We start from the raw sequence: 24,859 nt of genomic DNA, 5'->3' as shown, positions 1-24,859 counted from the left end.
CCCCTCTTTATCTAAGCTCCCAGTGCAGTTTTCACTTATACCCAGAACCCCAAGCCTGTAGTAAATAGTTTTTGTCAATAGCACTTAACCAACCAACACTAATTTCAAGTCAGCAAAAAAAATGTGGTCATGGTTCTGAGCTACTATGTCTGTGCAGTCTGGAAGTGATTTCAGAAACTGATTTGATCTTCAAAGAAGATATGTTTGCCAAAAACCCGGACAAAAAAAAGTTCAAGTCTATCTGAACCAATTTACATTTTGGTTTGGTAGTCATAAGGAAAATTCTTTTTGCAGTGAACAAATCTATAAGAAGGTCTTCCCATTGGTGAAATACAGTCTAAGGACAGAGTTCTCCAGAGACCATTTAGGATTAATGACAGATTGTTTGTTGAGAAAATCTTCCAAATGCTTGCACCTGAGATATGGAAGAGGACTTGGGGTTACCCCATAAAGTTAACACCATATTTGTAGTTTGAATGCCTCTTGACATAGGGGTGAGTAATAGGCATCTCTCTGTTTGTTTATATTCTACAACCCAGGCATATTGCCTATTATGATCTGTCTGGTAGAGGTCTTTACAGTCAGCAGGAAGGCTTTGTAAACTTATTTGATTTCCTGACTTCCAAGAAGTTTGCATGGAGTTTTACCTCCATTGAGGACCAAGTTCCCTATTTTTGGAGATGTCCGGGTGAGTCCCCAACATGTTCCAGATATGCCATAATCAGTGCTTTTACAAATAAAGAGGTGGAGCAGATTAATCCTTTCCATACATTTTGCAAAAACCAGCTAGAAGCTGGGACTCTAAAATGCATGTCCATTTGATGTCTCAGAGAACTATGCTGACTTCAGCCAGCTGTGTAATGCATGTAGTTGAAGTCTAGTTATGTACTTGTGAATGGACAATATGGCTTATACACCTGATATATCTGAGACAGGTTCCCATTGTGATTTATGGATTTGTCTTGCCATTGGAGATGCTAGTCTTGATAAACTGAAATGTCTGACTTTGGCAGGAAAGCCTTTGTCCATCTAGTTTTATCAGAGTTCCTTTAAGTCTACTGTCAGTAAATAATTGGGCAATATTTTTGTATTGTCTATTATCAAGCCCAACTCTCTGAACTGGTCAAGGACAGCATTTAGGGCTGTGGTACCATCTTGATGAGACCAACCTCTACTAAGCCAATCATCTAGATACAGATTGCCATGAATGCTTTGTCTCCATACTGCTACATGCATGCATTTTATGAAGACTCTGTGTGCTGCGCAGAGAGAAACTGGAAGAACTGGTTAATAGTTGGGCCCTAATGGAAAATAAAGACACTGAGCCAGATGGGTCACAATATAGAAGTGTGCATCTTCCAAAGGGAGAGGCACAAATTATCTTGAGCCTGTAAAAATGCATGATGAAGGTAAGTTTTGCCATCCTTCATCCTCAGATGTGAGGACAAAACAAATATGCCCCCTTTTTCTTCAGAATAAGAAAACATCAGCAATAGAAACCTCTTTTTCTGAATTCCAGAGATATCTTCTCTGGAACTTCTAGGCAAAGCAAGGCAGCTGCATTGCCTTTCAATTGTTTTATGTGAGAATAATTCCTGAAGGCAGACAGAAAAACAAGGTGGGTACACAGAAGAAATAACTTCTAGTGCTCACTTATCAATGTCTCTTCCAGGCCAAGCCTGGGAAATCAGGAATACCCAGTACCAAAAACAGAGGATTCAGGGATGGTTCTGGTCTCTCTTGGTTGATGCTCAACTTTCTGTTAAACAAGTTGCATTGATGATGGTGTAGGGTAGTTGTTGGTCAAAGAAGTGGTTGGCTCCCTTTGAGAGAAACTGGGTTTCTTTCTTGGAAGATAATCAAGAAGTTGTTGTTGACTAGTGAGTGGCCATTCTTTGTCTGAAGGACTGCCATCTTAAGGCCATGATACAGATAGAAACCTGGTAATCTCTGAGGCCTTTATCAAGCTTACATTTGAAGTACTCCAGATTCCAGTCTGATGTGAAGCACATCAAATGTGGAATGCTTTAGACCACAGACAAACATGCAGCCCCCTACTGTGCCCCTCCTTCATCAGAGTGCTTCTAAAATCACTGCAACAGCATGCAGAAGTGTGCTCCACAGCCAGGGATGTGAGAGGGGTTGCTCTTCCTACAGCTTCATCCCCCTGCCCCCATAGGGGACGGGGGCAGAGCAAGGTGGACAGCCATTGTCTCCCAGATAACTAATCCTGATGGTGGCCTAGCCGACAACAGAAGGTTAAGAAAGGTCTGGTCAGAATACAGCCGGAAGGTTGAGAAGAGCCCTGAGACAGAGCAACTGGGGGGAATATTCTACACTGTAGACAACCACTATGTGAGAAGGTTACCCAAACAGAGGAAGTGGGCAGGCAAGGAAACAAAGCTATGAGAGATTCTTTAACAAAAATGGAGACAGAAAAGGATTTTCTAAGGAATTAACCTACACTAGAACCAACTGCCCTACAAGTCAACACCTAGAAGAACCAAGCAGATTCCGTCTCACTGTTCAGAAATTCTTACCTTGCATGCAATAAGATGCATGCTCCACCTGGAATGGGGTCAAAACACAGACAATACTGAAAGTTCAGCAAACATACTCTGGCCCCAGACCACAGTGAAGAGGACTCAGCACTTACATTTGCCAGATTCCTTACAAATACAAATTCCTCTGGTCCTGGTGGGGACACTGCTGTGTGCTGAGGTATCTGAAGGCTTTTCATAGCACCTCTGGTCACTTTCTCCTTCTCTTCCCCAAATCTATCTGCGCATTTCTATCTAGCCTTTATAGGAAAGCAGAAAGTTGGGACTGACAAGATGGCTGTTGCAGGACAATGCTGCAAAGAGGAAGGAATGGGACTGTGCATCTTCCTGCTGACTCCTCTTAGGAAATGAGTTTGATGTGTAGAAGGAAAGTGAACAAGCAATGCAAGAACAATCAGATTAGTCACAATCCCAGTGCTGCCAGGCCAAACTATATGTATTCCCAGGCCCAGAAAATTGGTTCTTTTAGCATAAAGTCTTATGTTTAGAGAAGTCTTTGTCATTAGCTCTGAGCTCAGGCTGTGTGAACAGGTTAGGGAAAACCTCAGTAAATGTAATGAAGGAAACAAGTGCCAACAGGCTTAGCCCTGAGTAAATAGCCCTGACAGTCAGGGACCACAGGCTAAGCTACAGATCAGTCAGCACAGCAGTGTCAGAGGGCATGCTGGTATTCAGTATCACGTCCTCGGCTCTCCCACACAGTCCAGCCAGTTTACAATTCGGACATGCAGCTGGAATTTGAATGTCAGTCTATGGCAAATGAAAGAAAGAGAGGGAGACCAAGACCACAGACAGAGACTTCCTTCCTGGCATCTTTTGAAGGGCACAGTGTGGCCCAGTGGTTTGATCCAGGGCCCATGGAGAAGACTTGGCCTTTAGTCCTGATTAACATTTGGTAACTTTGGGCAAGCTGCTTGGGGCCAGATTCTTATCTACTTATTAGGCACCTAAGTGTGACCCTATTCTACCCTGCTCTAGTCCCTGAACAAATGTTAGTGCAAAAGGTGGGTGGGTCCTCTTCCTCTCTGCTTTTTCCGGTGACTTATTTTAAGGCTAAGATGACGGTGTGTTACACAAGTGCCTTAATGTTTTCTCCAGGACTCAAGCAAGGTGGAACTGGATCATACTTAGACCTTAAAGTCTATTTGTGCACCTATTAGGTGGAGTAAGACCTGCCCTCAAAGTCTCTATCCTTCACTTTTTCTCTCTATAAGATGATGCTTTCAGAAGCATGTTTCCTTCAGAGGAGCTGTTACTTGCTCTGATGGGGACTGGATTCCTATGTATTGAGAGGCTTTAGACACACCCTGAGTGCTCAGTCTTGGGAAGGGCTAAGAAGTGTCAACTGAGGGGACTCCGCACCTTGCTCCCTGGCACATGATGCAGTGCTATACAAATATACTGGAACAAGCTGGAAGCAGTATACCCACATTAGCACAAGACTCCACCTGAGTAGGCCATACTGAGTGTTTACCCACTACCGAGTTTTGTACAGCCCCTTTGTTTTCAAACATCACAACACTCCTAAATGCAGACATTTAGATCAGAGGTTCCATTGTTTTCCAGTTGAGCATCCCAAGTCTTCAGTCCCCAATTAGCTAGATTCTCCATCTTGGTGGAAACTGAAAAAGAACACAGCCCAGACACTTGCTTTCTCAGCTCTGCATGTACACATAGCCCTGTAGGGCCTGGCCTGCAATTGGCTTGCTGTTTGGGGACAGGAAGGACTTTCACAGAAAACCCCTATGACTGCAAGATGATTAGAAGTCACAAGTCCAGAACACATGAAATCCAGCAAGGGTTGGTGCCCAGGCTGACAAGCTCCCTCTTCTGTAAGCTGTTTAACTGTGCTAGGCAACTACCTAGCCCTGCATTGTGTCCAAGAACAAAACCGGATACTTTCAAAAAAACACTTGGATGCCTATCTTGCTGGGATCGTTTGACCCCTGCTGATTTCCTGTCCCTTGGGCAGGGGGGCTGGACCTGATGATCTTGCGAGGTCCCTTTCAGCCTTAATGTCTATGAAATCTATGAAAACCTGGGAGATTGTCTGGTCTGCCCACCACTTCTAGCATCCTTTAATCCCAAGTCAGCCCTACCAGCATTGCCACCCTTGAGCCAACCTTCCCAGAACTGACCTGCAGCGTGTACTCTTTGCGGTTGAGGATGACAGCTGTGATTTGCTGGTCCATGAAGATGAGGATGATTACTAGAATGGCAGGAACTGCTGACACCAGGCACATCCACCAGGGGTTCACTCCAAAAGGATAAACAACCCAGCCTCGTTGTGGGTTGGTGGGCTTTGCAGAGAATAAAAAGAGTTACATAATATATCACAGGGCTAGGATACAGTCTCAGCTGTATATAGCAGTCAGAAAAGAAGTCTGACAGGCGGGATGGGTGGATCCTTCTAGCCCACCTCAACTGTTCTTTTTTTCGTGCAGTCCTGAATCTGATTAGGTCCTGTTCATTTCAAAGGTACTATTAGATCAGAGGTCTGAAGGCTGCATACACCTTGTGTCCTTATTGCAATACTTTACTAAGGGATTTGAAAAGCAGGCGGGTCTTGTGTCCCAGCTGCCCAGAGAATCCTTAATCTGTGCATGTCCCAGTTCTGCTGTGGGGGCAGAACTGAAACCCATGTTCTACTTGCAAATGTCCTGAGGGCTAACATTTGAGAAGAGCAGATCCCATGGGTGCCACTGTCCATAGGACAGTGTACCTTGCCCCCTTTGAATTCTGAAGCTTGCAATAGAGACAGGGCACTCTGAGCAGCAAGGTCAGGAGCTTAATGAAGTGCAAACAGCTGAGTGGAGGCTGCTCCCACATGAATTAGAAGGTGTGTTTAAATTGGCTTAAGTGGTGCTTTTGTATTGATAGCACTGGGATTTGGCATATGGCTAGTGCCATTTGCACAACTGAAATGCTTGCCTGCCTTATCTAAGGCTGTCTTAAGTGACTTATACTGTTCTGCATTTGCTAAATAGCAAAAAACTTTTTGAGCAACATCTGATTCTTGTGGGTTGGCCAATCAGACCATGGCATAAAACTTGGGAGGCTGGTCTCCAGCAATAGCTGCTGCGTGATGCTTCACAGTACAGTGAGTTCCTCACTCTCCCCACATGTGCAGTGCACTACATGGGGGGAAAAAAGGCATCCAGACTAAGTGGAATGGTGACTGTTGTTCTACACACAGGGGACAGCAGGAATCAGACTCATGAAATGGGCACTTGTGAACTGCCCACTTGCACTCACTCAGGCTCTAAACCAATTAACCAATGAGATATTTTTTGTATGGCAAGGATCTATTGGGTATAAATTCTGAGAGATGAGGTGAGACTGTTTCTGTGAAGCTATACTTGAACCTGTGACGTGGTAGGGAGTCTGTGCCATGGTTTCACCTTGTTGCTGACCACAGGGATTGAAAACTTATGGGTAAGGCCCATAAAGATCAGGAGATTGACTTAAACATTGCAAGCTTTTGTTTAAAAAACAGTAAAGGCAGAGCTCACTTTCTCTGCTCTCTGGGTTTTGAACATCTAGGCTGCATTTGAGTCATGTGTTCAAACTATTTTTTGCAATTATAAGGGCCAAGAATGTTTCTTGTTAAATGAAAGCTCTGCATGATTCCAGAAGCTGATGTTTTGGGAAAAACTGCTTATTTTTGTATGATCCATAATATAATTGCAAGAGCTGGCAATTCTGGTTTGATGGTAGGCTCTGTGGCTCTAGCTTTCAGATTCTTGTGCAGTATATCTTTGCATGCCTATGTACTGTCTGTTCAGACACGTGATCATGTAAAAACAGATCTATAGGTGTGCCTTCCAAAATAGGCATATCCAAAGGCCAGTAGTCCAGTGGTTAGAAGGGGGATCTATGGAATCAACTCCTGGACTCCATCCTGAGCCCTTCCATTGGCTTGTTGTTTATTATTGCAATGCTTTCTTGGCACCTCAGCTGAAGCTTTTCTACCACAGGGATAAGTGAACCCCTCCTACCCCTCCAGGGTGCTGCACGCTGTTTAATACAATAAATGCCCTTCAAGATCTATGGAGGGAAGGTCCCAGTTATGAATTACTGAATGCACATTAATACACACAGAGCAGCCAAAGCAAGTTGCAACACCACCCTGCTGTAGCCAGAGTGCTTGGCGCTGCCCCTTTCAGTCCTGACATTTCCCCTGCATTTGCCAAGTGGCACTCTGCCTCCAGCTTGGAGGCTGGGCAGGCATCTACCTCATTACACTTAAGCACAATCCACCAGGCTTGGAGCACTGGGGAATAAGATGGAGACTGTTTGCTAGCTTTGGAGTCCCTGCTAATCCATTTCCACACCCAGGCCTGGGGTAGGAAGCCCAAGCCCAGACTTGAGTTGTGTCTCCTGCTTTGCTGCGTGCTGTGGCACCATTTGAATGATTACATGACTGTTTAGTTTGTGCCCAGTTGCTAAGTTGATGTTATTTATAGTCTATGGGACTGGCTGGAGCTTCACACCTACTTATTTGCAAGGACAGCTCCAGCAGAAACCTGCTCTGCAGAGTACAGGGTGTCAAGTTAAGGGTCCAAGAATCTCAGATTGGCAAGTGGAAAATCCCAGTGCTATCTGCACTGGGTTTCTGTAGATCCCTCCTGGCCCTGCACTATTGAAAGGGAAAAGGTAAAGAGTTTGCTTGAAAAACACATGAGCAGATTTATCCCAGATGCCAGCTCAGAGGAGTCAGTAGAGTCACACTAGGGTGGGAAGTGGCCCAGTATAGGAACCCAATTCTCCCTGTTCCATAGCAAGGTCTTCACTTGTTCTGAATTTGTTCTGTACACCCACCAGTTCTCAGGACTTGACCTTAATGCTATGGAATGTGCCACTGATTGTCTGACAGCCACGCACATGCTAGTATGTATGCAGGGCTGGGGAAAAGGAGCTGGCTTGCTGTCTCTCACAGACCATTTCTGAAAGGAGGTACTATTTAACACATCTTGGGGGAGTGGAGAAGTGATCCAATAAGCAGGTCAGGAGTCAGTTATAATTATACTGGGCATTTCCAGTGGGGAAGTGACCAACTATTATAGAGGCCAGCAAGGGGAGTCAATTTTATGAAAGGGCTATTTGGGGTCCTGTGCTGGGGTTCTCCATCCAGCTGGGAGTAGGGGGGTGATCATGTCACAAAGCCATCAGTGGAGTTTTCAGATGCTGGGCACTTTCTAGACAGTTTCAGCAGGAACAGAACTAACCAGACGATGGAAACAGCTTGTGTCTCACTCCAGGGCGGGGTTGAGGAAACTGAGGAAATATTACCTTGTCACTGTGTGTGCTGTTCTGATACTTAAGTGAAGACTTCAGTCTCCAAGATGAACATTCTGCTTCCTACTCCTGAGTTGCTCAGGTTGAGCTGTCTGTGAATGAGCTCACTGAGTGCTCCTACGGGAAAGACACTCTCTCTCCAGGGGAAGATTTTTGTACCAATTCCTTGTTTCTCTCTTTTCTTCATGGCCTCCACAATGGGTTAAACAATTCTGGAGAAGGTTTATGACCTTAGAACCTAGGATGCCCGTCTCCCCCTTGGGAAAGGTGGGTCTTATGGTAGTTACACCCACAGTGGGCAGGGAACCTGTCTGAACTGGCTCTCTGGCAGGTGAGTTCAGGCAAAGGCCTCCCTGTCTCTAAAGCTCCTCTTTATGATGAGAGCTGCCTGATTCCCAGGCTGTTTGCAGATAAGTCCTGACAAGCCTTCAAGTCCTGATGGCATGTTGGCTTCATCTACAATGCAGACAACTTCTACATGCAGGCACCAGCTACAATGGTCAGCTTGCTGAACAGATTAAAGGGTTGTTGGTTCTTTGGCAGGATGGGGGAAGAGACCAAGGGGGGAGGTCAGAAGGACAGGCCTTACAACAGCTCTTATTCCAGGACCCCTCCAAATTATGGAGAAAAGGGTAGGGCCCCAGACTGACACAGAGATGAACTATGAGGCCCCCTCCTTAAAGTGGAAAGAGTGGGTAATAAGAAGTCGGGCATCCCAGGATGACATACCCTTTGCACTGAAAATATCCCAGCTGAAAATGTTACAGGATTATGTTAGCTGCTGAATGACTCCTGCCATGTTGTGTGGACAGCATGTTGGATGCCTCATCAGTCATGTCCTTGTAGGTCCCTAGCAACAGAGCCTTAGAGAGTGATTCAGCTATATCCCCTCCAGCTATGGCACCTACTCAGCAAGGAGTGTTTCCAACAGGAACAGGGGATCTCAGATCTTGTCCACTTCAGGGATGAGGCAGAACTTAATGGGAGCTCAAGGCTGCATCTAGTTTGCATGAACAGATTGCATCCCAGAATTAAATATGAAAATGAGCCTTGTCTCCAAGGTCTCAGCAGAAAGTCCAAGGGAAAAGCTACATCAAGATCTGATAGGCATTTTTCACTGTATGGGCTTTTTTCCCAGTCCCAACCATTATCACTATACAAGTTAATCTTCCAGCTCTCCCGCTCCCACCCCCAAGTCCCTAGACATCTCCTTCCACTCTAGCAATCCTTCTCATGTACCCTCTCTACCTTCTGCAGCCCCACTATGCTTTCAGTTCTCACCTTGAACTCAATGGGGACAATGAGCTTGGGAGTCTCTAATCCAAGACAAGCATCAATTCCACAGAAGATGAGAATGGCCAGGATGATGGAGAAGTCACTCACCAGTTTCCTCAGCTAATGAATCAAAGAAAGAAGTTGGGGGAGTTAGCAGAAATGCCCCATGACTGACGTATGCAGAGCTGGTAGTTGGTTAGTAGGGGTTTTAGAAGTAGTTAGCTGCTGTGCATTCAGGGAACAGAAGGAGGACTGTGTATAACCCAGATATGCTGATGTTCTCCCCTGAGGACATATTGCACTGAAAAGCAGTCATACAATGAAGCCATGATAATATGCTTCCTCTTTCCCATACTGTAAGCCTCTTCCTGTAGCGTTGCATCTTATAGATTGACTAAATCAGAGATGGAATTGCTAAACAAGGAATTGTTCCTGAAACAAGGAATTGCTTACAAAAGCTTATACATCTCTGATGTAGTTAGTTTATAATGTGCAACTCTACTCTGTCTTCTGCCTGACTTCACACTAAGTACCTCTATTCCTGCAGTGCAGGGGCTGGCAACATCTGGCCTGCATCAGACCTGAGCCAGGTTGTTCCAGCCCAGGGCTCTAGAAGGTTGCCAGCCACTGTGTGTAATGGAGAGAACTTGGGATAAAGTAAAAGAGCATTTTGAGTGCCCCCTATCAGCAGTACTTGCACTGCATGTAGAATGCTCAACGCTAAACATGCTTAGAATCATAGAATCAAATGACCAGAAGGGACCAGTATGATCATCAAGTCTGGTCCCCTGCCATGGGCAGGAAGTATTGGACTTAGATGAACTCAGCAAGGTGCCTGTCCAGTCTCGTCTTGAACACCTCCAAGGAGGGCGACTGCACCACCACTGCTTGGAGTGTGTTCCAGATTGTGGTGACCCTGACAGAGAAGACGTTTTTTCTTATATCCAAACTGAATTTAACCTCTATTAGTTCATGCCCATTGGCCTTCGTCCTCCCTTGAGGTGCCCTCCTGAATAGTTGCTCTACTAGTTCTTGATGTTCCCCCCTGAGGTACCTGTAGGCAGATATCAAGTCACCTCTCAGCTTTCCCTTCCTCAGGCTGAATAGGCCCAGTTCCTGGAGCCTCTCCTCATAGGGCCTACCCTCCATGTCCTTAATCAAATGGGTGGCCTTTCTTTGCATCCATTTGAGCTCATCCATGTCCTTCTTGAAGTGTGGTGCCCAGAACTGGGCATAGTATTCCAGCTGAGGCCTCACCGACATTGAATAGAGAGGGAAGAGTACCTCTCTAGATCTATCGGCCACACAGTAGCTGATGTACGCTAGAGTTTTATTGGCCCTTTTGGCAGCCTCATCACACCATTGTGTCATTCATTTTCTAGTCGATTGTGACACCCAAGTCTCATTCAGATGTTGTACCCCCAAGTCTCATTCAGATGTCGTACCATACCCACTGTATAGTTGTGGTGAGAATACTTCCTATCCACAGGAAGGACCTTGCACTTTTCCCTGTTAAACCTCATCTGATTTCATTCCACCCATAAGTCCAGTCTGTCAAGGTCCTCCTGGATCTTTGCCCTATCTTCTGGTGTGCCTGCATTTCCCCATAGGTTGGTATTATCTGCAGACTTAATCATTGTGCTTTCTACCCTTTCATCCAGATTAATGAATATATTGAATAGCATGGGTCTGAGCCCCAATCCCTGGGGGACCCCACTGGAGATGGCTCTCCAGGCTGAGGCCATCCCATCAATCACCACTCTCTGGGAGCAGCCTCTGAGTCAGTTGTCCACCCACCTTACTGTAGATTGGTCCAGCCTAGTACTCTCCAGTTTGTTAGAGAGAATCCCATGGGAGACAGAGTCAAAGGTTTACTGAAGACTAAGTAGATGACATCAACCTCATGCCCCTTGTCCAGATGGTTAGTGACCTGGTCGTAGAAAGACACAAGGTTCATCAGGCACGATCTTCCCTTGACAAAGGCATGCTGGTTGCTGTTTAGCACCCCATCTTTTACCAGCTTGTAGTTGATGGTCTCCTTAACCAACTTTTCAAAGCTTTTACACAGGACTGAGATCAGACTGACTGGCCTATAGTTTGCGGGCTCATCCCTCTTCCCTTTCTTAAAGATGGGCATCACACTGTCCCTCTTTCAGTCATCTGGGACCACTCCTGAGTTCCACAACTCTTCAAATAGCTTGGCCAATGGTGCTACTATAAGTTCGGTCATGCTTTCAGGATTCTTGGGTGCAGGTCATCTGGTCCAGCAGACCTGAAGATGTCCAAGCATTGTAAAAGTTCCTTCACCTGTTCTGGGCTGATTTTGTGTAGGTTGTCACCTTCCCCTTGTTCCCTGGGCCTCTGGTCAGAGCAGTCCTCATTGGGTTTCAGGAGTACTGACACAAAGTATGTATTCAGGAGTTCTGCCTTTTCACATGTGTCGACTGTAGGCTGCCCCTGGGTATTCAGTAGAGGTCTCACAGCGGAGCCTGATTTTTTCTTGGTGCCTACGTATTTGTAGAAGAACTTTTTGTTGTCCTTTATACCTGCTGCCAGTTTGATCTCCAGGCCTGCCTTAGTTTTCTGTGTCTTGTATCTGTAGGCCCTGGCAATACAGATGTATTTCCTCCCTTGTTGCTGAGCTGTTCCTCCATTGCATATACACTTCTTTTTTCTTTTTCAGTAGCTCCCTACTATTGCTGGTGAGCCAAGCAGATCTCCTGGCTCTCTTCCCACTTTTTGGAAAGCATAGAAAAATGTATGGTGGATAGTAAGCACCGACCCCACAGTCTCTGCTGCTATAACAGATAATCCTTTAAAAATCAGGATAGCCCACTGATCACAACTACTGACTTCTATGTAAGAGTTAATATTTCTGCTGGTGAGTGAAACAGTAAAGCTACATCGTGTGAGCCACGGTGAGCTCAAACATACTTGTTTCTTGTCTTGTGAGTGCTGGAAAGGGAAGGGGTTTTCTGAACGTTGTTCATCATGTGTTGGGTGCCATTCAGAGCTGGCTCCAAACTCTATTCTTAGTGCTGCCATTCATTTGCACTGTGGCCCAGGCCATTACATGTATGCTTATCATTCAGAAGTGGCCACTAATTTTAGGTTCCTCAGCTGTTGAGAGTCCACCTAGATCCCCCTAAATGCATCCCCCTGGACTCCCAAAGGGAGCAAGCGCATTTGAAAATATGGCCTTATATCTGCTCTGTGCCTCAGTTTCCTCAAGGTAAAGTGGGAATAAAGATGCTTCCCCTCCTTATAATTACTCTAAATTCTGTCAGGCAGAGGCAGTGTGTATGTACTTAATGGCATTTTAGAGACACATTTCCAAGAGAGAGCACAGCTTGTCATGGGGCTCCCAACAAACCTCGGCCATCCATGGGACATCAGACTTTGCTGGATTAAATAGCTGTAAAATGTTATAATATTTTAAGCAATATTCCTGTTTTCAGGGCTATTTCTTGGGTTTTCAGAGCAAGGTCTGCATGTACAGCACCTGCTGAAGCTCTGTAAGGGCTTTCTATCTACACAAAGCCATCATCACAGGATCATAGGAAAGTAGGTCTGGAATGGACATTGTGAGGATCATGTACAAAGCCCAGATAGGAGAGGCAGCTAAACTTCCTCCTAAAGCTGTAGAAACTGTCAGTGCATGGTGAGGGAAGAGGAATACTCACAGCTGTGGGGAAATAGCGGCTCAATTTAAAGTGCTTGAGAGTCATGGAGCAGAGGAACGTCCCCAGGAACAAGACAAAGGACATAAATGTGATGTCAGGCACATAGTTACAACTGGTGCCCACCAGGTGGCCCCCTAGTTGCAAACATTCCTTCTTGGTCAGCTGGGACCTGTTTGCAGGCTCCAGAGCCCAGTACTGTGGAGAAACAGAGAAATATTTCAGGCAAAGAGGAGAGACTGCTCATTCAAGAACAGCATCCCTCTGCCCAGAGCAGATGGATCAGAGGCACCAGAGTGAAACACTGTCAGATTACCACAGGCAGGCACGCTGCAGCCCTGAGCAAAGGATGGGGCAGACTGTCCAGAGCTTGGAAGAGTGATCGCTCTAGATCGGGGTGGGAAGGAAAGTGTCACTGGAACTGCCTAGTGCTGGTAACAGTTACAGGCTGCTAACACTGGATGCTTGCCTGTTTGTGTGTCTGGTGGTCCATCCCACACTCAGCACACTCTGAACCCACCATTACAAAAGAAGGCTATGGCAGATCTAGTACGGGCCTTGTTCAGCCATCAGCTGAACTGATGGTACCATGTAGACACACGCCCACATGAAAAGCTCAAAGGGGTCACAGACACATCAGGGATGAATACCTGCCAGTGCCAGGTGTCTCTTTGAGCTGGAAGCTGCCAAGACACAGCTCTGAAGGGATACCCTCCTGCTGCAGGGAAGGAACTTTGTGGCATTGGTACCAGTTTCCTTGGAGCCCAGGCTCAGAGACAGGATGCAGGTCACCATAAATCCTGCGGATGCTCCTAAGGGGGGCAGGGCCACCCATAAGTACAGCAGTTGGTTTCCTCAGGTCAAAGGTCTGTTTCACCTCCACCACTTTGATGGCTGATCAGTGAGACTTCCTGCTCCTTGGAGGGATACAGAGACCCTGGTTCTGTCCCAGGAGCACAGAGAGCTCCTGCTCCAGTCACCACCTCAGAGCATGCATACTTCTAGACCTTTGCTTTCCCTTAAAGGCCAAAGAGAATGGTCCTCACCTCCCCAAGGCTGTCAGGGTCTGGAAGCAGTGTCTTATTCAATATGGAGGAGTTGCCTGTAAGAGAAAAACATGCGTGTATTCCTGTCCTCCTTCCCAAACACAGCGATGTGACATCCCAGGATGTCACATCACTGTGTGGTTCTAATTAGTAGCATGAGCTCCCAGAGCTTTCTCCCAGGATGCAGTAGCATAAAGAGGTCAGGGTGAACAGGGCTCCCACCCTGGATCCTGCTTTGCCACACAAAGACTCCTGGTGAGGGGAATTCTGGTGGTGCTCTCCATCCCTCCCCCACTTTGTTGCACCCTGTGCTGCCCTGCCCCGGGCCACATTAAACACTGCATCTGCCGGGGGGGGGGGGGACCGTTCCATGTGCCCCACTCCCCTCCCTCCCAATACACTGCTTGGTACAGTGTCAGGAAGAGCTGATGCAAAGACTCCTGGCCAGCTGAGTCTGGTGTTGGCTTTCAGAGGTCAAAGCCACTTAAGCTACAGTTTAGGGCCTCTGATCTAAGGGGTTTAACTGAGACTAGTCCTCTGGGGACATTGGTAGGCCTGTACTTCCCAAATCATGCTCTGAGAAACTACATTTGTCACCTCCTGAGCATGGTGCTGCCTCCTCCCCCTAATTTGCAGCTACTTTTCTAGAGGGCCTCCTTAGTACAGGTGGGGTTGGGAGCACTGTTGTGTTTATGTTTACCCAACACTATCCCTTATCTGTAGCTTTCAGGTTTGCTAAGTTTGTGACTAACATTTTCCATTTTCCATGGGAAGTGTCTGGCTCATGCTTTCTGATTTTGGAAGAGTAAGAATGGTCAGGATGTTCCTGAGAATGAACTGAGGAGAGAAATACATGGTTTGCCAACATTAAAGATTACCTTTTAGTAGTTTAATTGAGATACTCCAGTGCCTCCCTGCCTGGGAGTAGGGACATGGGATGTGGCAGGTGGGTAATGCTGGTGCCAGGGATGTCCCCATCCAAATTTGGCCAAGTTACAAATATCAGAAAAATGGCCCTTTGCATAAGCTAATCAAAGGTTTGTTGGAAGTTGCCTGCTAAACTTGGCACAGATTCTGTCTGTCCTAGGTATGCTCCATCCTCTACAGCCCATGTGTGCTGAGCACACTGCTCCCACAGGGTGACTGAACATGCTCTGTCCTGAGACAGCAGGACTTCCCTTGCAGTTCCTGTTCCTACCTGTTAGAAGCTGCTGTGGCAGTAAGCACCAGAGCTGACAGCAAAGAGATCCTCTCTCCTGTGTTCCCAGTAAAGTGACCCAATTCAATTTCTGGGACAGCCCTACATTTTGGGCCTGTCTCAGTGCCCTCAAGGACACCTGGGAATGGGAATCCAGGAAGCATGCTATTGAGAGGCCGTAGCACACCAGCCTGGCACTGTCTGATGTTGGCTAAACTGCATCTAGCTTGGTAGGCAGCTGTGGGCTGTGTTCATGGGGTGCTGTTCCTAGGCTGCCCGGAGCAGTGTGCTAAGGCTGGAACCAGAAATGATGTGAACTTACTGCTCTGGAGGTCTGTGGAACACCCAGAATGGGGGCCAGAGTTAGTTGCCTGATGGTTGGTCTCTCTAATTTTCAGTGATCCTGCCACTAGCATGGAGGCAAAGGGGGAAGATGCCTGACTTGACTACAGAGGGGTGAAAAGGAGAGAGAGGAGCAGAGGAGGGATGGGGCAAGAGACAAAACAGAGGAGAAACAGAGGTGTAAGTGGGGTTGAAAAACAGAAATGAAGCAGTACCTGGGCTGAGCACTCTTCCAAATCCTAATGCTAATGTCCTGTGACAGACAGGAGTGTGGAAATGACTCTTCCACACTGCCTTCCAGCAAAGGACTAGCATCAAGTGGAGGCAGTCATACACTGCCTCTCTCTGATGTGGGAAACCAGCAGTATCCCAGCTCTGCATTGGGAAGGCAGCCCTTCAGCACAAAACTGGTGTGCCATCTGGGCAAGAGATGAAGCCTCTCTTTCTGGAGGGGACCTAACAGCTCAGCTCGATGGGATCTGGGTGCAGTCTCATGTCCATCAAGACAACCAGGGCTACACAGGGAGTGAGAGGAAAGGGAAATTAAACACCAAAAAGAAGAGATTTAACAGGCAACATAGGAGGAAAGAAGAGGAACCCAGAAAAGTTGCTGGAATTCGGGGGTTGGACTCGATGATCTCCCGAGGTCCCTTCCAGCTCTGATGTCTATGATGTCTATGAGTGAGATGAGGCCTTGTGCACCAAACAGGAATATGTATATGCACCGTAGCATGAGTCAGGGAGCAAACAGGGAACTGTGACAATTATCCCATTGCTGAGAACAGCAAGGATGGTACCACCTCCAAGAGAATTTGGGATTATCCTGGCACTGGGAATGTGGGTTCTGTGATTTGCTCCAGTTGCGCCTCAGGGAGATGATTGGGGAGGTGTATCTGGGAGTTTGGACAGAGGGCTGATGCAGGAGCAGGAGACCCCTGGGTACGCTAGATTATGGTTTGAGCAGGTCAACTAGATTATGGTTTGAGGGGGTCAACAGACCAAGCTGAGGCCTTGGTTGAATCTGCTAGAGTTTTGCTGAACCCCTACATCTTCCAGCCATACTGGACAATTCTCCTTTCCTCCCTTCAAACAGGAATTAAATTAAGGCCCCTGCCAGGGTGGGAGAGTGTTTTATTCTCCGCCTGCAGAATAGTTAGCTTGGTGACCTGTGAGCAAGGGGAGCTCGACCCTAAGAAAGCTATTGAATAGAACATAAGGGATGCTATCCTTTGATATCCCAAATCCAATGACAGTTGATACCAGAGAAGGTGTGACAGGGGAAGGCTCATTTTCAACATGTCCTGTTCATATGCTATCCTTCTAAAACACCTACTACTTGACCCTTCAGAGACAGACTACTGGGCTAGATGGACCATTGGTCTGACCAGTGTCAGTGTGGATTATGACATGCTGAGGCCCTAAGCTATGTCTAGTTTAAGAGGCCCCATATGATAAATATAATCCACAAAATCCACAAAAATTGATTTTCATGAAATATTAAGATGAATTATTGTTATTTCTGCACAAATTTATGAACTCAATATGATAACTGTGGAGCTATATCCATGTATATTGTTGTCATATTAGAATGAAAATATCCAGTCTTTTTTCTTATTTAGAGGGCCCCCCGTATTGTGAAGCCCTAAACTGTAGCTTAAGTAGCTTAAACCTAAATCCAGCGCTGCCCAGGGTGGCACTTCCTATATTCTTATGAAAAGTCAAAGTGATGAGAGATGGTAGAAAGCTGCGAGGCAGAGTGAACAAGAGAACCCATTCTCCGAAGTGGCACCGAGTGGCTACAGAACACCATTTGCTGTGGTCAGGACAAAAGAGCCAAGCATTTTTACAAGGCTTCCTTGTGAATTAGTTTGTCTTGACTTTGAGGAGGATGGTTCTTCACAAACATGCAAGAGCCCATTTCATGAACTCACGCTTCATAACAAATTAGACAAGACTCAGGATGGGGCTGGAGATGATGAGATGTAGAAGAGCAAACTGCAAGAAGCAATGTAAAGATCTCTGTGATCCTCTATAAAAATAGTAGAAATATTGGGTGGAGTATCCAGACACTGTCTGTGTTTGTGCTCTGCTGAGACCGGTGGCTGGACAATCAAAGAACTTTGAGTGCCTTGGTGCAATCTGCACAATATGCTTATTGTGCAAGAGGAGATAAATGCCCCAAAGGGATTGTGAAGCTCTGTCATCACCGTGCAGTTAGGAGGATGACTCTTTAATGTTATTGTCCTAGATTAGATTAAAAGCATATTTAGAAACACATTAGATCGTTTTCTACTTTTTTTCTCATTGTGCCCCTATAGGGCAGAGATAAGGTGTTTGGTTGCCTTAGCTGTTGTCTTTCTTAATACATTTAGATTTCTCTGATGTACAGCTTGAACTCCAAATTTACTGGGTTCATAGATTTCATAGACATTAGGGGCTGGAAGTGACCTCATGAGATCACTGGGTCCAGCCCCCCCACCATAGGTGGGAAGTCAGCTGGGATCAAGTGACCCCAGCAAGAAATAAATCCAGCTGTTTTTGAAGGAATCCGGAGTAGGTGCTTGCACCACCCCTGCGGGGGGGGGAGGTCTAAATCAGCCTTCCTGGAGTTAAAATTGGCCTTCCTGGTGTATAGATCCTGGATATAAAACAGTTACAACATCCCAGAAACATTTTTGCTGTGAAGTTACTGATACCTGCTCTTGGACTTCATTCTGTTTTAATGTTGCCTTTTGCCTGGGAACTAAATTATATACTAAAAAATATACCAGGAGTAACCCCGGCCTATGTAATGTGGCTCTTTATCATCTCCTAGTGGCTAGATTATGTAACAGCTCCCTGAGCACCTGTGCAAGTGCACTCCTTATGCCACCATCGCTTATGTGGACATCTGCTGTGGCTGAACAGCAGGGGAAGTGCCCATAGGACAACTGTTCCAGCAAAATGTGGCTCACTGCACCTCCCACATGAGATGGCAGCAGGTTTCACTGTCTGGAGACTGTGGTATTGACAAAAAGTGATCAGATGCCCTTTCTACACAGTTACCTTGATAGTGACCATGCTCCCGTATGTCATGGGTTTTCTGGAGTTCATTGTGAGCCCACAAGGGCCTCATTACTTTAGCTTATTGAAAGAACTGAAAGCAGGAGCAGTTGCTTGCAAGTGGGTTCTTCCAAACAATTTGGCCAATCTCTGCGAGGGGCTAATATATTCACAGAACTCAAGATTGATTCACAAACAAACCAAGAGCCATGTTCTGGGGGGGATTAGTTATAATCAGTAATTCAGCCAACTCAGTGCAGGCCATAATGAAGCCTGTCCTGCTGACTGACATTGTCTCATTATGCTTATGTCCACCTGATAGACTGAAAGCTGTTCATGGCAAAGACTGTCTCTTAGGTTTATATCTATACCAGGCATGTGAAACATGTCCCATGGAGCTTCCTGTGGGCTGGAACACCCATCGCTGTGGGCTGAATCTGGCCTATGGGGTTCATCCTCATAGCTGCCAGAGTACCTGTGGAGCTGGCACTAATCCTCACTGATGTGGCACAGCTTTAGAACCCAGAGATTTGATGCCTCCCCCCTTTAATGCCTCCCCCTTACCTGCTGCCAAAACCAGGGGGTTTAGTTGGTCCTGAAGACTAAAATACATCTCTGGTCACCCAGCCTGTAGGAAGCCCCACTGTCTAAATCCAGCCTGTGAGAAGCCCTTTAGTCTGGATCCAACCTGCGGGACCCAGTGAGATCTGTACCCCTGGTCTATGCAAAATTTTGCAGAGCAGATTCCTGGCCTCTACAGCCATTATACAAAAATAAATAACAGTCACTCTTCAGAGTGGAGCAACACTATGGAAAAACATTATTTCTTCTGCACTGAGGTGTCTGTATCAGCTCTCCTAACCAAAGCACATTGCCTCATAGCCAAGGGGCAGCAGCTGAAGAAAACGAAAGGTCCTCCAAATGCAGGAAATCTACTCTTACCTGTGCCAGATAAATTGCAGATGCAGTTGTAGTGGGTGATGTCATTGATCTTGAAATTCCAGTTGATAGGGAAGTAATCAGCCAGGCTCAGCATTTTCTTCACAGAATCATAGATGAATATGAGGCTGATGAGGGCACAGAAGCCTTCCTCAGTGAAGCGGGTAAAATACTGCACCAGGTAACTTGCTTCAGTAGCTACTAGAATCAGGCCAAAAAATGCCACCCAGAGGCCAATCCAGAGGCGAAATTCCAAATAGTTCAGACTGTAGTCTCTGGTGGAAGGAATGGACCTGAGCATTTCAGAAAGCATGCCAAAAAGTTCTAATAGCCTCCTGTCCAAAGATCTCAAGGTACTGTATAAACATCAGTTATGCCTTTTCTACACACCAAGACATGCTGTGAGTTAGTCATCAAGTTGGGAATAGACCCCATTTGTCTAATTCTCAGGCAGAGTTTGAGCTTTAAAAGCATCTTCTAATGTCATGGCCATAGGCAGAGCAATAAGCTAGAACTCTGGGTCAGCAGTGGCTGAACCAATCTCAGTGTGTCTAGGGATTCACTCTGGGAAACTGTATCATGTCTGACTATCTCCAGTCCTTTAATTTAAATCAGATTATGAATCTGCTAGAATATGTCCCTGCTCTGATGCTGGGGTGCAAGATATGTAAGAATGGATACAATGACCTAATGGTTGGGGGTATGTGGCATCTGGACCCTCACATCAGAAAAGAGTTAAGTCAAAACAGGATCCTGGAACAAGATGGTTTCTAGAAGAGGGAATAAGGGCAGTGGGGGTGTTGGCTTATCCCAAGAGTAGCAGTGTGGCCCCTCCTCACAGAAATTGTCTTCCATTGAAGCAGGAAGGGATGTCAAATATATGAATCCTGCCCATGGATCTGCTCACCCCCCTCCTTCCCCTCTCCCTCCCCCAGCACACCTGATTCAGCAGCCACTCCAGCCAGTCTGGGTCCTGCACTGTGTGGGGTGAAGGTCCCAGAGAGGCCAGAATAGGCACCATTTGTGGTACAGTCTGACTGGAGCAGCAGCCATGCTGCATGCTATGACTGCCCTGGCTGGACTGTGCCACATGTGGTGCCTGCTCTGGGATATGCATTGCACATGGTGCCTGCTCTAGCTGATTCTGGGCCTGTGCTGCACCACACACAGCACAGGTCCAAGACCAGGAAAAGTAGCCACCTGATTAAGTATGCTGAGAAGGGGGAAGAGATCCATGGGCCTAATCCAGCCCTCAGACCCGTCCCACATCACGTATCTGGCCTACCAGGGAGGATGAGTTTAACACCTCTGCCTTTAATGCAACTCTAACCCTAAACCTTAGCCCAGCGCAACCCCTATGTGAAGAAGTGGTGATTAGCCAGTTTCCCAAGGGCTGAAAGTTCCATTAGAAGAAGTTTGAGGAGACCACCAGGTGCAGGTTCATTCCTTCGGGACAAGGACATTCTGCAGAAGTGCTCTACTTACTTGCTAAAAGAGAAGAGGAGTCTTTCAAATACTAGGACAGGACCAGTGCTACTCAGGATGGTCAAGGGCTGGCCAGCAAAGAGGCAAAAGGTGGCTCCAGCAATGGCAGTACCCAGGAAACTCTCCAGCACCCCCTGAAACACAGAACCAAACTCAACTAAGTATCAGTTCATAGTTGCTGAGCTACACTGAATACCCCTAAAGTTGCTTTCCAGCAGCAGTCGAGCTCAGTTTTGAAAAACAGGCTGAACTTTGGGGTCCAAGGTGGAGCCTGCTTCTCCCTGCAATGTGTCAGGAATTCACCTAAGGGTGGCAAGGCACAAGCAGAGGGAGTCTTCCAGCACTTATCTCACAGTCCCTTACTCCGAACTTTTGGCCCTTCTATACTTTCTATGTATAATGGTTATAATTAGAAACAAACACAGAAGGAAAGATAAGTGGTCTTCAGACTAATTCCTAGAAGGGTTCTGTTCAAGGAACAGGAAGTGCAACGAGAAGTTGTCACAAAGAGACAAGGCTCCACAGCACACATTGCTTCTGGCAGAGGACAGCCATAAGGGTCAATCTTAAATAGCAGTGTAGCTATCCCCCTAGTGCAAGTTCTGTCAGCCTGAATTGATTAGGAGCTAGTAGTTGGAAAAAGGCTTTGCTAGCAGGAGTGATGCCATTCTCTTTAAAAGTTCAGCCCACCACTGTTTAAGCTGCCTCTGCCTAAGACGTTTTTTCTCTGTGGCTATGAATCATTTTGTTAGGTTTAGCTACTGCTATAAGCAGAGGCTGAAGTTTCGCTGCTGCTGTGGGAGATGTCATCTCCCTTTTTTCCTGCCAAGACATGTTGGATGGCCAAAAACACACCAATTTTCAGCAGCAAAAGAGGGAGGTGACATCTTTGCCCCATAGCAGGGAACCTCTGGTCACTGTCCCTACACTGTGCTGCTTCCACCAACTATACCCTGTGCTGCCACCATTACTGTGCTCTGCTCTGCTCTTTTGACTGCTGGAGCTGGAGGCACTACAGGGAAGGTTCACGGTTGTGAGGGGGAGGGAAGAAGAGGACCAGGGCCAGGAAGATGAGCCCTTCCCCCAGCTCAATTCCAGAGCTCCCCCTTTTAGGAAGTGCCTAGGGCTCATGTCCTGCTCACTCACTTATTGTTACTACTGCCAACAAGTTCTAGTCACGCAAACAAAACATTAACAACTACCAAAATGTTACAACCAAGAGGCTGAGTAAATTCTATCTTTCTCTTCCTACATATGCCACCATTTCCTTATATGCCATCCCCCTGCTGCTGAGTTATTCTGCCAGAGAAAGGAGAAGCCAGTAACCCTAGGGCTTCATCTAGCACCCTTCACTACAAAGTGCTGATCAAGGTTTACTTATTTGGTCTCAGCTCCCAGAAGCTGTGGGTTCTCAGTTCCCATAAAATAGTTAAGCCAGGGCACAGATAACTAAAATGACCAGTTCAGGGCAGAGGTGTTTCTAGCAGGTTTTGTGCTCTGGACAAAACCTTGCTGGGAGGCAAAGGAATGTACAGCACTGAAGCGCAGTGGGTGGTCGGTTCTACCTGCCCCAAGGACTCAAAGTCCCTGACTGCTGCTGGCATAGGGTGGTCTGCCTAACCAGTGCAGAGCTGCTGCTGCAGCTCCATAGATTCCCTGGGGAGGTGCAACTTTGGTGCCCCACTAAATGGAGGCCCAGGGCTGGTAACCTACTTGCCCAGCCCAAATTATGCTATTGGGTCAGGGTCATGGAGGATTATTACCAGAGCCAGAACAAGGCAACAGGAGCATGCACAATGTTCTGCAGACAGACTAGTCCCTCTGTCATACCTCACTCTGAAGGGCCCATGAGCTTAGACTCTTTAGGCAGGAGGACCTGGCCAAGGCAAGTGAGTTCTCTGGGCAGTCATCTCTGTGCTAAATGTGAATTCTGCAGTGTCAGAGTAATGAACTGGGTTTGCATGTGTGTTGTTGCCCAAAGGGGTTCTAAGACACTTGCTCTGCTCCTAAGTAACTAGGAGAGGATTTAGCTCAGCTGGTAGAGGCTTGAGCCATGGTTCTAATTTAGGTTATAAAGGAGTGTAGAATTTATCTAAGAATTGTGGTGGTGTTATACTGGTGACATTAAAACCCAGCAGAGAAGCTCACAGTTGGTTGGATCCAGGGTACTGTTCAGCTGCTTTCAGGGACAAAACAAAACTCAGCCAGGAGTTTCAGTCATTCCAGGGAACCCTTTTCACTGAACCTTTCCCCTTCCATTCACATCTGTCTCCAACTGCACCTGCATACCACGCCCTTCCTGCAGGTAACAAGCCAGCATGCACTTATCTGTGCAGATTTGCCAGCTGGTTAATTTACAGCAGCTATTCTCAACAAGGGTGATGCAGCATCCTGGAGTGCCCTGAGATCCTTTCAAGGGTGCCATGGGGTGTCACGCAATGTTAGCACTGTTAGGTGTGCAGACATGATTCACAAGATAAATCCAGAGATTCAAATAGGAATTCATGTGTTAAAAACATTCTGACCTGTTGTTGTCATTCAGAGTTCTTTGCATCAGAAGAATTGCTCTGCTATTTTTCTGTAGTAAAAAATGAGTGAAAACTAAGAGCTAGCATCTTCTGAGGGACGTCTTGAGTCTAACAAGGTGTAGGACTGCCAACCCTCCTGAACTGGCCAGGAGTCTACTGGAATCAACATTGATCTCCCAGTGACTGTTGAAAGCAATCTGGGAGATTGATATTGTGAACGGGTTGAATGGTACAATTAATGATATTACATCATGTTGGGGAAAAAAATCTCCCAGAATAGCTTCAGCCAGATTTGGCAACCCTAATGAGGCATGCCTTGAATCTACAAAGGTTGAGAAACACTGGCTTAAAGGAATTGGCAGACTGACAGGTACTAGCAAGAGTGCCAGAGCCCCCTGCTGGTGTTTCTCCAGGCAATTTCAAGTTGAGTACAGTTTCTGTCTATTGTTCTGCCTGTTCATTAGCTACTTTATTCCAAAGCAACTTCTCTCAACCCATATGCCCCATACCATAGCTCAGTGAGGGCCAACCTTTTTTCAGGCATGCCACTAATTAGTCCCTTAGCCTCCCAGCGTGCCACTCTGATTCCCTTCCCCTGTCTGACCTGCTGCTCTTTCTGCTCCCTTCTCCATCTGCCTGTTGCCTCGCCTCTTGCCATTTGTCACACACAGAGGCTTCCCATGCCTCTTGTGTCATGTGTGGCACAGGTTGGCCATCCCTGCCATAGCCACTCCTCAGAGAGACAGAAATGCACTATGTGGTGTATCTGCATGCTGAGCAAACCAGTGTACAGGAACGAGACACTGTGGTTTAGTGGCTAAAATAAAAGACTGCAGGGAGTGTTAGGAGATATGAGATCTATTACTGTCTGTGCCACTGATTTGCTATGGGACTGTGGGCAAGAGCACTTACTTGCCTATACTTTATTTCCTCATCTCTAATATGAGACTCATGATATCCTTCTTTCTAAAGTGCTTTGAGCTCTCCAAATGATAAACTCCAGGGAACAGTTGCATATTTATATCAACTATCCATATGTATATCAGCTGTCTTGTTTTGTCTTGTCTTGTCTTGCAGATGGCCCCCAGCATCTCATGCATAGAGGAGAGTGAAAGTTATCCCTGTCCATGAATTGTTACAACCAGTTTTCTGGCCAAAGTGGTTGCATAGTAGGTACGTAATTGAAGGCATAAGCTGCAGCTGCAAGCTTGGCAGAAAGATGCACACAGCATGTGAGAACTAATGAGTGTGAGTTGGAAAACACTTGAGTTGTTTCCCCCAAATAATATTATGGAGAGACCTCAGTGTTAGCTTTGCTTTCTGATGCACCCTTCCTGACAACATACTCTTATATGCACCTTAAACATAACACCATTAACATTAGGGCAGCCAGCACTTGGTTTAGTTCTGATATATTCCACTTTTGACAAAATGTTCACCAGGGCAAGAAAGGTAATAAAGCAAC

General features: G+C 46.5%; 1 protein-coding gene across 5 annotated transcripts in view; it reads right to left on the bottom strand.

Annotated features, from left to right (window-relative positions):
* Positions 1–24,859, bottom strand: part of SLC4A9 (solute carrier family 4 member 9) — a 74,266-nt gene that overhangs the window by 23,767 nt on the left and 25,640 nt on the right. For 3 of the 5 annotated variants that reach the window (XR_016444427.1, XM_090064521.1, XM_090064519.1), the window contains exons 10-15: positions 20,867–21,000; positions 19,385–19,674; positions 13,861–13,916; positions 12,818–13,012; positions 9,141–9,254; positions 4,700–4,861 (exon numbers count right to left, since the gene is read on the bottom strand). Coding sequence is in view for 4 of the 5 variants with exons in the window: in XM_090064521.1 (XP_089920647.1) it covers positions 4,700–4,861; positions 9,141–9,254; positions 12,818–13,012; positions 13,861–13,916; positions 19,385–19,674; positions 20,867–21,000 (951 nt within the window). In the remaining variant the exon portion in view is untranslated. The remainder of the gene's footprint in view (positions 1–4,699; positions 4,862–9,140; positions 9,255–12,817; positions 13,013–13,860; positions 13,917–19,384; positions 19,675–20,866; positions 21,001–24,859) is intronic. The other 2 variants (XM_090064522.1, XM_090064523.1) reach the window with 2 other exon arrangements.

The sequence above is a fragment of the Crocodylus siamensis genome, chromosome 10, assembly GCF_052110815.1.
Source record: "Crocodylus siamensis isolate JL-2025a chromosome 10, ASM5211081v1, whole genome shotgun sequence".
NCBI lineage: Eukaryota > Metazoa > Chordata > Crocodylia > Crocodylidae > Crocodylus > Crocodylus siamensis.
The sequence above is the reverse complement of the archived record's forward strand: the minus strand, read 5'-3'. Positions and strand labels throughout refer to the sequence as shown.